This window comes from Prenolepis imparis, unplaced genomic scaffold, assembly GCF_030444845.1.
Source record: "Prenolepis imparis isolate NDT839.2.m4 unplaced genomic scaffold, iyPreImpa1.0 SCAF_7, whole genome shotgun sequence".
NCBI lineage: Eukaryota > Metazoa > Arthropoda > Insecta > Hymenoptera > Formicidae > Prenolepis > Prenolepis imparis.
Window position 1 is genome coordinate 5,215,824 of NW_028141165.1, and position 13,676 is coordinate 5,229,499.

Below are 13,676 nucleotides of genomic sequence, written 5' to 3' on the forward strand. Positions count from 1 at the left end.
TTGATTTGCTAATTAATTTTTAAAGATGTTATAAAAATTAAAATAATGTTTTATAAATAATAGGTCATAATTCTTTAAACTCGATTAATATTTTTGACAGTTATCAGCTGATTTCTGTCAAAAAATATAGTCTTTTTTATATAAAATGGAATGGTGTGCGCGTAGCGCGCGCTTGTGTTTTTCTAGTTTATTTAAAAGAGTAATTTTTCTTCATAAAATTTTTATATATGTATGTACTTCTGAATATATTTTAACATCTAACATACTTTAATGAGCTTTACTATTCTCTCGTACTCTGTAGATTTTCACCGTATAAACAATTTTATGTATCTTCTGCCGTATACAATATTATTCAGCTTCAAGTAACTTAAAGTGAAAATTAAATTATGCACGCATGCTTTTTCTTAACATTGATTCAACTACTAGATTTATCTATAGTTCGCATCAAAATGAATGCGTCCCATATGCAGAAATGTTCCGTGTGTCGCGTATGGATCTCATAAAGACACGAGAGACTCTGGATCGAGGGTCTCTCGCGCATATTTAGTATCAACAACTTGCCGGGCGTATCCGTTATCCAACTTGCAGGGCATTTGGTATACGACGAGCTATAGGACGAGTTTCTATCTCGCGTGATCCTGCTGGAGCACCCTCGACATACTGCGTCAGCTTCTCGCGTAGAGAGAAAGGGAGGGAGAGAAAGAGAGAAACACGAAAAAAAAAGAGAGAGAGAGAGAAGGAGAGAAGGATCGATCTGTCGCGCTAAAGGTATATTGACTTCCATAGAGATTCCCACTGCGACATGGGAGAGAGCCAGAGAGACACGATAAAACAGTCACCCAATACTTTTATGATACTTTCACAAGGACAATGCACCAGGCCGTTACTTTGCTACTACTCCGATCACCATTTCCCTCGTATCTCTCTCTCGCTCGGCTCGTTGCGAGATTCGACCGGAGAAACATCTTTGCCCTAAGAGCATTTTCAGTACGTGATCTTGTTTTCTAGGACCGGCATCCGATTAACCGCCAATGCCAGAAAGCAAATAAACCCTCCTTCCATCCCTTTACTAATGCGCGGAAAGATAACCATGTTTGTGTAATGTAAGTGATTAAAAATTATTAATAAAAATTTAATGTCGAATATCTTAATCATATAATGCAAATTTTGAATGTTTAATTAAAAACACAGTATCTGAATTAATTGTTAAAGATAAATTAATAAATGTATTAAAGTATTTGCAGTTGAGTTTATAAAGAATGAGAGGAGCTGCTCAATGTCGATTTCTGTAAAACATTGTTTAATCCAAAATTTTTTCGTGTTGCAACCAAATTATTCAGAACTCTTAGAATCTGACAATACTGATAATCACTAGCGGATCCTGACGTCGATAATGGGGGGGGGGGGGGGGGGTTGCAAAATTATTTTATTTAATATTTTTGGTTTCATGATTAGCTTTTATTCCAGGATCAACGACGTCGATAGCTCTTTAATGTTTGTTTTTCTTTATTTATATTTTTTAAACAAATTCAGCAAAACTGTTTCTTTTAATTTGTAGGGGGGGGGTTGACCCCCCCCCCCCCAGGATCCGTCAGTGTATATATATATACATATTATATAGATATAAAGAATTTCTCGCCTAATTATTTTCATGCAACGAAACTATCTCATCATTTCGTCCTATGTCTGACTTAATCTATACTTAACTCCTTGAATGCGTAATGAGTATAATTTACAATGTATCTTATACATACATATTGTATATATTATACAGATATAAAGAATTTCGCCTAATTATTTTCGTGCATGAAATTATCTCATCATTTCATCCTATGTCTGACTTAATCTAAACTTAACTCCTTGAATGCGTAATGAGTATAATTTACAGTGTATCTTATACTTTTATATATATATATTTTATATAATATATATATATAAAAGTATAAGACTTTATTAATTACACTGTAAATTATATTCATTACGCATTCAAGGAATTAAGTGTAGATTAAGTCAGACATAGGATGAAATGATGAGATAATTTCGTTGCACAAAAATAATTAGGCGAAATTCTTTATATCTATAAAATATATACAATATGTATATATAAGATACACGAAATTATACTCATTACGCATTCAAGGAGTTAAGTTTAGATTAAGTCAGACATAGGACGAAATGATGAGATAATTTCGTTGTACGAAAATAATTAGGCGAAATTCTTTTTATCTATATAATATATATTATATAGATATAATATATATTATATAGATATAATATATATTATATATACATGTATTATGTAGATATAAAGAATTTCATCTAATTATTTTCGTGCAATGAAATTATCTCATTATTACGTCCTATGTCTGACTTAATCTAAACTTAACTCCTTGAATGCGTAATGAGTATAATTTACCAGTGTATCTTATACTTATACATATACACTAGCGGATCCTGACGTCGATAGCTCTTTAATGTTTGTTTTTCTTAATTTATATTTTTTAAACAAATTCAGCAAAACTGTTTCTTTTAATTTGCAGGAGGGGTCCCCCCCCCTCCAGGATCCGCCAATGCTGATATCTCTCATTTTACATTTTATCCACATAAAAGATTATTTCGATCTCTTTGTAATCTTATATATATATATATATATTTCTCAAATACGATTACAAAAGTATGATTCTATGCAAGATGGAGCGGCATTATGCGGTTCTATGAAATCGAGTTGTAGCCAAAACTTGGCTACAACAACGGGATTGGCTGCCGCATCATCCTCCATCCTTTGCTACATGAAAATGCATTTGCATATTTTGTATATAACATATATTTTGAGACGTATGCATCGTATATATATGTGTTGTTATACAGTATACACAGAGTGATAAGCATACAATGTGCATTCATTATGGATACATCCACATTGTTTTATATATATACACGTTTACTATATGCGGTGTATTTGATATACAATTTCGAAAAGCATTTTTGGTGTAATTGAATAAATCTCAAATAGAATATAATTGCTATAAATATAAATTCCCTCTCGGAATAAAAAAATGTATGACATCTCTCCTATAATAGTTTAAATGTAATCGTACAAAATTATTTTCACATTTGGCAAAGAATTTCATATAGATGTTTGTAGCGCAGGCAAACGAGATCGAATTAAATGAAACAATTAATATTTTTTTTTAACATAAACTGCCAAAGTTTCACGGATTTACTTACAATTAAACTTTTACAACAAATTACATTCGAGTCTTTCCTTCATAATTTTAATCTTGCAAGATGATACTTTCTGAGCACTCGGTATATATGCACTTGCCGCAAAACGGGCGCATTTGGCAATGAACGGCACTTTGCCGCAATGCGTTCTCCGCCGTATACTTTGCGCAAATAAGTTATGCGCGCGACATTGGAGAGAGGGAGGGAGGGAGGAGAAGAAAGGGGGTCGAGAAATGGTCTCAAGTGAAGCTTCATCGAACTTGGCTTGCCATGGTACCAGATATTCGAAGAAATGCCCTGGCAAACTACATAAATCCGGAAATCAACACATATCCGGAATCGCAAGGTTTCGATTTAACTGAAGACCGCGAGGTCTGGACTCCCTTCCGGAAGTTGTACGCACAGCATCATTCTATGGGTTTAACATCGATTTTTATCAGAGAGCTTATCCAGATGTTAAAATAATTTTTTTTTTTTCAAATAAAAAAATAAAATAATATTATATTTCTCTTGTGTTTAATTTGAAGCAGACTTTGCTGTAATGAAAAGCTTCAATTTAAGATTAAATTATTAAAATACTGCAGTTGGGAAAGAGAATAATCTTTTCTCTGACATTCTCATTGAGAAAAAAAAAAGTTTATTCACGAGAGAAATAACGTTAAATGCCCGTTTTTCGACAGTTCTGAGTAACTTTGTAAGCCGGATCTCTTGCTCGACGCTTTCATTCAAAACGGTTGAAATGTGAAACGTTCTATACGTGCAATGGCCAATCTAAATATAAAGATGTCTCTCTTTTTTTTTATTGCTCGGAGAGAATAGTACGGTAAATGCGAGGAAACAATATGAATAGAGGCAGAACTGAGAAAGAAAATCTTTCCATTTGTTTAACATCCGCTTTCGCAATATTTCCAGCGCCATTATTTCATGGCCGTTGCTGCGGATTATGTCTATCGTCGAGATCCGACGTAGTTGATGCTTTCTCGATTTTTACGAAGGAGATTTCCAAATCTCTGGAGTATACGCATTTGAGTCGGGTCGCGGTGTATCTTAGGTACGCTATAAAATCCGAAATATCGAGGTAGGAAACCGCTCGCAAGATCCGTCTAAAATATGAGAATTCGGGGCCAAGCTATATAAAATCGGACATGTAGAGCAATTTGGACGCTTCGTGTAACGCGGAACGCGTCATTGCAAAGGATGGAAATAATTTTGAAATTTTCTTGAATACACACGTATATTGCATTTAATCTCGAAACCTGCCAAAAAAAAATCGGTACCAGGAAATAAATCAAATTTAAAACAATCTGTGTTAAAATTGATCGCGTTAAAAACGCCGCGAATAATTCGACAATATCTCTCTATAAAAATGATAAAGCGTGCATTTAAAAATTTTCGCTTACTCTCGACTTGAGAATCTGAATTTATAGCGAGCTCGCTCTCCAGAAAATCTCGCGAACTTTTGCATCCTGACGATGAGACTATACTGCAGTGAATCTAACATCATTTCAGATGCAATAAATAAATGAATACTCTATGTATGCGCATCGCTCCTTCTCTACAATGAAAGTCAATAATTCTCTTACAGCGTTACGAAATCACGGATAGGGAGAGATATTTCATTCGCGTTGCGTGCAGAATCACAAAGGCAGTTACGTAGTATGATACATGCGGCATTACTGTCATCCGCGTTATCGTAGTGACACGATATATTACGATCAGAAACTATTTCGCTACCATCTCACCCCCCGAAATCCGGGTCGCGCAATAATAAAAACGTGCAACAATTCTTTCGCTCGATGGCATTAAACTTTTCGATATATAAATCACCGGTTTTTGTATCATATATAAAACGGAATGGCCACCGTTATATGTTCAACTGCTACGAGACATTCGATGTTTTGCAAACAACTATTTTCGGTGGTTTTAACTGACCATAATTGAGAGATTCAATCATTTAAGAAAATTATACAAATCAAATATCCTCAATTTTCCGTTCGCGTTTTAAAGTGTTACAATCTAATAAAAAACATTTTAATATCTTTTCCCGGATATTATTTTGAAAATCCACACAAAATGTTTCTTTTTGATTAGAAAATAATATATTTAATATTGCATGATAAATACAGAAAAATTATTAAAAAATACGTTATTAAATAAAGTAATAATATTACATGAAAGTATGTTGTCATCGAAAAATAATGAGACTTTTCTACTACAGAATCTGATAATACTAAAAATATAGTTAGCAATTTAGATTGACTATGTAATATTTAAAGCATATTGCGATATTTATAAAGCAAGTTCGTTAATCGTAATAAACTTTTATACTACGCATAAACATTTTTTCTCCGTTGTAACAAAATTTAAAAGTTACGCATATAAGTGGGCGTTTGATTTTAAGGTCAGACGTCATACCTTTAAAGGACGATAGGGTATGAATGGAGCGTACTTGACGATTCATGTGTCTTGGGGGACAACCTATACATCTACAAAGTTTCATTCAATTAAAGACTTCTGATTGACGGATATGTGAATATGTGTGTTTCTCATAAATAGTTGATTTTTGTAGAAACGAGGTTTTATACAAAAAAAAAAAAAACAAGGAGTAACAATCAAAGATGCGATATTTTTCTCGAATTAGTTTTAATTTAAAAGTTTGTCGTTGTGGATTGTCTTCGGCAACAAATACTTGCTTCTCGATACAATCTTAAATCGTCGATAAAAATGAAAGATGAAATACGCGGTGATGACAAGTATAAAAATAGCCTTTCTTAGTTTTTCTCCCGTTAATTGATAAATAATAATAATGATAATAATATACTCACGTTCTCGAATTTGTCTTTGTTTTTGGCGTGCTGGGCGATGAAGCGAGCGTCGTCGATGGTCTTCTCGATCTCGCGTACCAACGGCTTCTCGAAGGTGGGGCTGACGTCCTCGTGAGCATATCCGGGGCTAGCCGGCCCAAAGAGATCGTCGTCCGTCCCCGGCAGTGGCAGCGAGGGTAGGGGCTCCTCGAAGCAGGGTGCGACGGTGCCGACGGTGCCGACGGCGCCGAGGTCGTACCTCGTAGCCGGCGGCGGCACTCCGTGCGGCGGTACCTCGTACTCTCCGCTGAACCTCTTGCCGTAGTACGTGTCGTACTTATCAGTCTCTGGTACATGGAACACATCGGTGAGGATGCCCTCGGGCGGCTTGCCGTTCGCCGCCTCGACATCGTCCTCGTCGTCGTCATCGTCATCGTCGTCGTCCTCGTCGTCGGCGCCATCGTCGTCGGCGTCGTCGTCCGCGTCGCGACCGGCGCCGTTTCTACCCTCGTCCTCGTCATCGTCGTCGTCCTCCTTCTTCTTCGGCCGCTTAATGAGGAGGAACCGCGGCAGCACCTGGATGAACACCACCCGCACCCAGTTGGACATGCGATGGGTCACGGGCGAGCGGAAGTTGACGTTCAGCACGGCTATCGTGACCACCACCGACAGCGTCACCAGCACCATCGTGAAGAGCAGGTACTTGCCGAGAAGCGGCACCGTCAACGACGTGGGCGGTATTATCTCGGCCAGCAGTAGGAAGAACACCGTCAACGATAGTAGAATCGAGATCGACAGCGAGACCTTCTCGCCGCTGTCGCTCGGCAGGTAGAACACCAGCACCGACAGGAAGGATATGCCCACGCACGGTATTATCAGATTTACCGTGTAGAAGAGGGTCTTGCGGCGCAGGGTGATGTTGAACACGATGTCGGGGTAGGGCTCCTCGCAGCATATGTAGAACGCCTCGTTCCTCACGGCAGGCACTTTTATGATGTCCCACTCGACGGAGATATAATAATCGGTCAGGTCGATCCCGACGTCGATTCGATTCGATTCCTCGGTCTGCAGGAGATGCCGCAGGTCGACCTGCGAACACCACCGAAGAGGAATCGTACGTAAGTCGAATGAAGATTTCACCAAATTTCTGTCATTTTATCGGTGTCATGTTGGCCAAATGGAAAATGCAATCGTGAAATCTATCATCTGTGGTATAGAGTCGTAATACATTTTTTCTATTCAATCTCGGTTAATTCTACAGATAATTATTTTTGACGTTTCGATATGACGCGATTGTAAAATATAATTGTGCTATTTGAATTTTCAAAGAAAATATTTTTCTCATAACGCACACATTTCAACACTCTTTTCGCATTTCGTTTAATATTGGCATTCGTTTAATATTGGCATAATGAAATGTATATCATGGCACGCAAATATATAAATATGTAAATATAAATATTTATTTTAAAACGTTTTGCCGCGACATACATATGTGTACATATTATATTATTTATATAAATTTATACTTTATACGTCGGCAAACATTTAATACAATCTGGATATTTAGCATTGCGTAAAATCCGCGTAATATGTAACAGTTGCATACTGTATGTGTATATATATATATATATATATGTGTGTGTGTGTATGTGTGTGTGTGTGTGTGTGTACGTATTTACACATTAACCAGAAAATAATTTTAATTGTTGCAACTACAAATTACATTAATAATAAAAGCTAAAGTTATTACAGGGTATGTACACTATGTATTTAGTATAATAAAAAGTCGGATTTTTTTCATTCTTTCATAAATATGTTCCCCAACATGTTTTGTATTCAAATCTATCAAACAACATACGTAATATATTATTCGAATAATTGTAGAAACTACTTTTGCAACTAGAATGGCTATCAAGAAAGAATTGATATGACTCTCAAGAAAGAATTATAAAACTTTATTTTTAAATAATATAACGTATATTAAAATAAAAATTGCCATCGTTTATACAAAAAACAATCCAATTTTTAATTATTTATTTCCTAAAAACGTAAAGCAACCTGGATCTCTATCATGTATTAACAGAGAGAATAACTATAAAACATAGAAAGATGCTGATCTGTAGTCATCTAAACATCCTATCCTAACTTGAGACATTTTCTTTTTGCCATATGATAATCCGCCTCAAGGTCTATAATCCAATTAATCTTCAGAACAAATCCCCGGCTTTCGAATCGCGCATCGTCGAGACGATCTCAAAGGTTCGATTCAAAATTGCAGTAGCTAAATCCAAATTGTTATTTCGCTCCGCCGCGTCTGATATTCTAATAATCAATTGCTCGACATCCGATGCAGTACATAATCAAAACACGCCGACGAGAGATAAATCAGCAGATACAGCCGAGGAGGAGGGTACTCGGAGTATCTAAAGATTATTATCTTAGCGCGCTGTCTAATCGGTGCTCAGGATAATCTGCATCATGGAAGGAGCTTCCTGACAAAGCGAGTGTATACGTGTGCATACCTGTATGTGTGTCTGTAGCTCTACATATGTAAGCACGTTGATGTACAAATGTTATTCCGAAATTGACAGTCACTCAGATGACACAACGTGTAGTATTTCGTCTAAAGTTGAGTTGTCTCATCTAATAATGAGCTACGAGTAACGTTTAAATTACTATAGACGAATAAATTTATATTTTTGATGAAGAAAACGCGGACGTGTATTTTCTGAAGAAGTCTCACACCAACAAATTATACTGTTTATACCCGAAATGTGCCCGACACACTTATATAGAAGTAAGAATACTTTAGCGCCATTCACACCAGAAGAAGACAATAACCAGAATCGTCATTGTGCTTTAAACTACAGGGTCTTGAAATTTATGGACTGCACGACTTCTATATTCCAAGACATTTCTGATACAGCTCTTGCGCGATAAATAACATCTCGTGACCTACACGTTGACTTTCATGATATACTTTGGATATGCATTCGCTCGCATTCCAAAGCAATGGATATACTGGATATCCTGTACATTGCCCTCTATCTCATATACAAATATTAGAAACTAAATTAAGAATGTCGTTTATTTCAACAAGATATCAATTATTTTTTAATTATAAATATCTTATTCTAATAAAGTTAAATTTGAGAATTTTATTGCTAACATATTTAATATTAAAAATTACAAAGTTGTAAAAAGAGACATTATTCTCAAAACACATCGTTGAAAGAAATTCAATTTTGATTTCGTCAAGGAATATAACTGACATCCTATATGTGTGTTCTGTGCTGAAGGAATTTTCTCGATCAGCTACGAGTCGCCGAAATCCATTTTATCCCTCGCCACAATCGATTTTCTAGGTACACGATTGTTTAAAAGAGAGAGGAGAGAAAGAGAGAAAAAGCCAGAGCAATGGAAAGGAAAGGAAAGAGGGAAGAAAGGAGGAAGAAATGAAAGGAGCAAGGGAAGAAATTGGATATCTCTAATGGCTGCGCTGGATAAATTCTGGCTATCTCAAAGCCTGCAGACCATGGAATCGGAATAAAGTCGGGAGAGTCAAATCTCGCGACCGCCATCAGAGTTACCGGCTGATCCTCCCTGGACCACTTTCGAGATCTGTCGATAGTTCGATGAACGAGCGTTGCTCATTCACCATGCCTTTCTCGCGCATTTTCTCACTGCGCTGCTTGCTCTTTACTCGGATTCGCTTCCTGATTTTTCAATTTCGTCCCGACAAATCGCAATATTTTCCTTTTTAATTTAAATTACAGAATAATTAAAAAATAACTATCTATTCCGATTCTTTCTAACGTCATTTAAATTTCTGTAAAGTAAAAGTAAAAGTAATAATCGCGTCATTATAATTGTAAACATTATAATCATTAATAAATATGGCTTCCTCCTCTCTCTCTCTTGGAAAAATAAATTTGAATATTAAATCATTTCAATTAGCATCTCTCTTTATCTCTAAAACAGTTGTGAAATTTTTTTAATATTCTGGAATTAATATTATAATTTATATTGTTGAAGGTACATCTACTTGTTATACGTTGAATTTCATTGACATATCTATGCGCGAAACATTCCGCAAATATTGCGATCAGTTTTGTATCGATTAACCTTCGCTGTTGAATACAAGCGCGGCTCTATCTCCGTATCATCCCCCAACGTCTTTTTCAAGGGATGGAAAATATACTCGATGTAGCCGCGAGACATGCCGCTGGGGGAAATCGAAATTGAAACGCGGAAACGGAAGTTATCCACCGCGTGGGTGGATACGAGGTTGATTACTGAGGGTCCTGTGTTTTCGAAGTGGCTAGCACGGACGAGCTTCTCTCGTCGAAATGGCTTACCCCCGCAGACGCGGGATTTATATCCGCAACTGTACAGCGGTAAAACTCTCACAGACAGGCGGATTTGTCAGTGACGGATATATCCGTCGATCGAACGATGGGGTAGGGCTTACTCCCACGTCGGATTGCGCGTGAGAGAAAATGCGATCGACAGGACAAACAGGCGCCGCGCGAGTTGTAATCGCCAAAAATCGTGACGTTTCATTGGCGCGCGCGCGTTGAAATTAGAATCGCCCGGTGAAATTCCGCAGGGAACTCAGTGCATCGCGAAACGCAATTTCTAATAATAATAAAAAAATATACAAATCGAAAAAAAAAATAACATTACTCTGTGCCAGCTAAAAATAATCTGGCAGAACTCCAGTAAAATAATGAGAGAGCAATTTGAGAGACAAAACAAATTGCAATTTTTAAGTATTCAATTTGTTACTATTACATATACAATTATAGCATGCAATTATCTGCGTATTATTTACTTCTAGTTAATTTGTCGGATTATTAAAAATTATCCGGAAGATCACAGTTTCATTTTTTCCCTCCAGAGTATAATAACAACCAGAACGTAGATGGAGATATAAGCTTGGTTAATTTACGAATAAAATTAGCCAACAACGAGAAAAGAAACTTGTTCCAGATATTCTTTAGAGATGCTCACGTCTAAATTTTTCAACGATAATTGATTGTTAGTCGCTAATTTTTTATTTTTTTGCTTCAATCTTTCAAGACTACAAAAAAGCCAATAAATATAAATTCATTCTATTAACGTAAATTTTTACATCTATACAGATAACTTAATAATATAATATCGATAAAACGAATTTACACGTATTTATTCATCTTAATGTCCGTAATTTATAATAATACGTTTGTTATAATAAAAATTCCCAATAGTGCTCTTACATTTACAAATTTTAAAAATAGAGAGAATATACATAAATATACATAATCTCTAATTAAATAGCACCTCAAAAATTTTAGAGATGTAATACATGTGTCATTATACAAATTCGAATTAATATATATTTATATACGTACAATACTTGTGCTAATAACGAATGTTAAAAGTATCACTTTAGTATTATTCATATATGAATTTGAAAAAACGCGTATAAAATTATGCATACAATTTATAATGAGAATGCGAAAATCTGACTTTTTCAAAATATATGTAAAGATATAAATTAATTAATTTATTGTGTAGATGTGTTGAGTGCATAATATTATTTAAATTACGCCCATACTTCATTATTCAACCTATGGAATATATTTTATAATAACGAACAAATTTTTATTGAAACGTATAATAAAACTATTTTCACAATTTTTGAGAAATATGTATGACACATTCCTCGTTTAGTTAAGCTCATGCAACATGTGTGCAATAAATTGTACACAAATACTATGTCGCGTTACGCGTTAAAAATTACAAATTTTAATTTTTTTTAATATGACCAATTGTGAAATTCTTCGCGAAATAGTTTCATAAAATTACAAAAAAAATATGCAAAAAATGATCAAAGTCTTGCAATTTCTACTTGCCCTTTAACTTTCCACGCGTTATAATTATATGTATATTACTTGTGATAACTCAATGAAAGATGACTCTCAAAATTACTTTAGTACAAATATTTGACGAGCAAACTTAGACGTGTATTATGTGCACACACAATCTCTCTTCATATAATAATAAATTTATAACCACATTATATATATGATTAATCTGCATCATAGTGCTTACCGTGTAACCGTCGTAAGTCCACGAACCAAACTTCATAAAACAAGTCTGCTGGTCGAAGGGAAAGTATTCCACGTCGATCTCGCAAAATGATTTATAGATTGCCGGTGGCTTCCACACGACCTTCCCCGTATGATGCAAAATCGCCTTAGTCATGATGGTTACCTCGTAATTACCGTCGGCACTGAAAACAGAAAAAATCAACAAATTTTTTAAAAATAATTTATCATTAAGTAATTTGAGAGATAATTATTATAAGATATCGCGTCTCGAAATATCGCTGTAATTTTAATACATCTTTTTATATTGACTTATATAACTTGCATAATCATCAATTTGTGACACTATGTCGCACAATATAGTGCATTTTGTATAAGTTTGCGTATATTATATATTTTTCTTCTTATTTCGTCGCGCTATTATCTGCGCAATAAATACTTATTCAGTTAAATATTTCAGATTTATGTTATTATAAAAAGAAACATTTTGATTTTATGATCAGCACACAATTCTACTCTAGATATATCTTTCTAAATTGTCTACAAAGAGGAAGAGAAGTGCTGTCAGCGTGCAGTGCAACCGCAACATCAGAGCAGAATGTTAAAAGCTTCCTGCCATATGTAAAACCAATAGAAACGGCATCAATCGATATCGCGAATAAAACGAAGTGACGCTTCAAATGTTGCTGTGCAAAAATTTGACAAAGCGATGTAACGCTTCGATGCGTACATTGAACGTGGAACAGCTGTATATCTATCTCGCCTTCAATTATCTTCTCTCTATAATCTTTTTTAGAAATTAACTCTCTTTTTCTCTTTGAATTGCACTGATAGTATCATCCTAGGATAGTAATAAAGACATTTAGTTAATTAATCATCAATCTCTGTCGCTTTTTAAATTAATACTGATAAATGACTAAAGATAGAAGCATGCTTAAAGCATTATTATTGTATATTTTGACCAATATTTTTATAAAAGAAATATATATTTTAAAAAATAATATTCTTAGGAAACATAAAAAATACTTCAAATTAATTATTTTTCTATTCTTTCACAGTATGAGAAAGAATAATTTTTACATTGTAATCTCACTGAGATGATCCAAGTTCGTATTGAATCATCAGAGATCGCTCGAGCACGGCTGTCAGAGCTGTTGAAAGCTGCGAAATTTCGGAGCGAAATTATTTCGGAGCAAAACGAGCAAATTCGCCGTGGAATAAACGATACAGGTAAATCGGTTAACACACCGGGACGATATTATTACGCGAGGACTAAAGGAAACAGAGCGCGCACACTTGGGCGAAATAAACTCATCGAGATAATGCGATCTCTCTCGTTCGGATTTCTCGGATATTATAATATATGCCGCGCCGCGGCCAGCTGACGCTGTCACAGCTGTCGCTGTCGCGACTTGCACTTGTTGCACTACTTTTATCCGGTCAGCCCCTGGCGTTCTTATTAGTCTGACACATCACGGCCGTTATACCACGCTGTGAATTCTGCCGTGTCGATTCGTTTCGCGCCAATTCGTGAATTTTTCATCCGCATCGT

At 35.5% G+C, this 13,676-nt stretch overlaps 1 protein-coding gene across 2 annotated transcripts in view; it reads right to left on the reverse strand.

The window, feature by feature from the left end:
* Positions 1 to 13,676, reverse strand: part of Nachralpha1 (nicotinic acetylcholine receptor alpha1) — a 154,769-nt gene that overhangs the window by 25,278 nt on the left and 115,815 nt on the right. For both annotated transcript variants that reach the window (XM_083041352.1, XM_083041354.1), the window contains 2 exons: positions 12,129 to 12,309; positions 6,051 to 7,118 (listed from right to left, as the gene is read on the reverse strand). In XM_083041352.1, the coding sequence (XP_082897478.1) occupies positions 6,051 to 7,118; positions 12,129 to 12,309 (1,249 nt within the window). The remainder of the gene's footprint in view (positions 1 to 6,050; positions 7,119 to 12,128; positions 12,310 to 13,676) is intronic.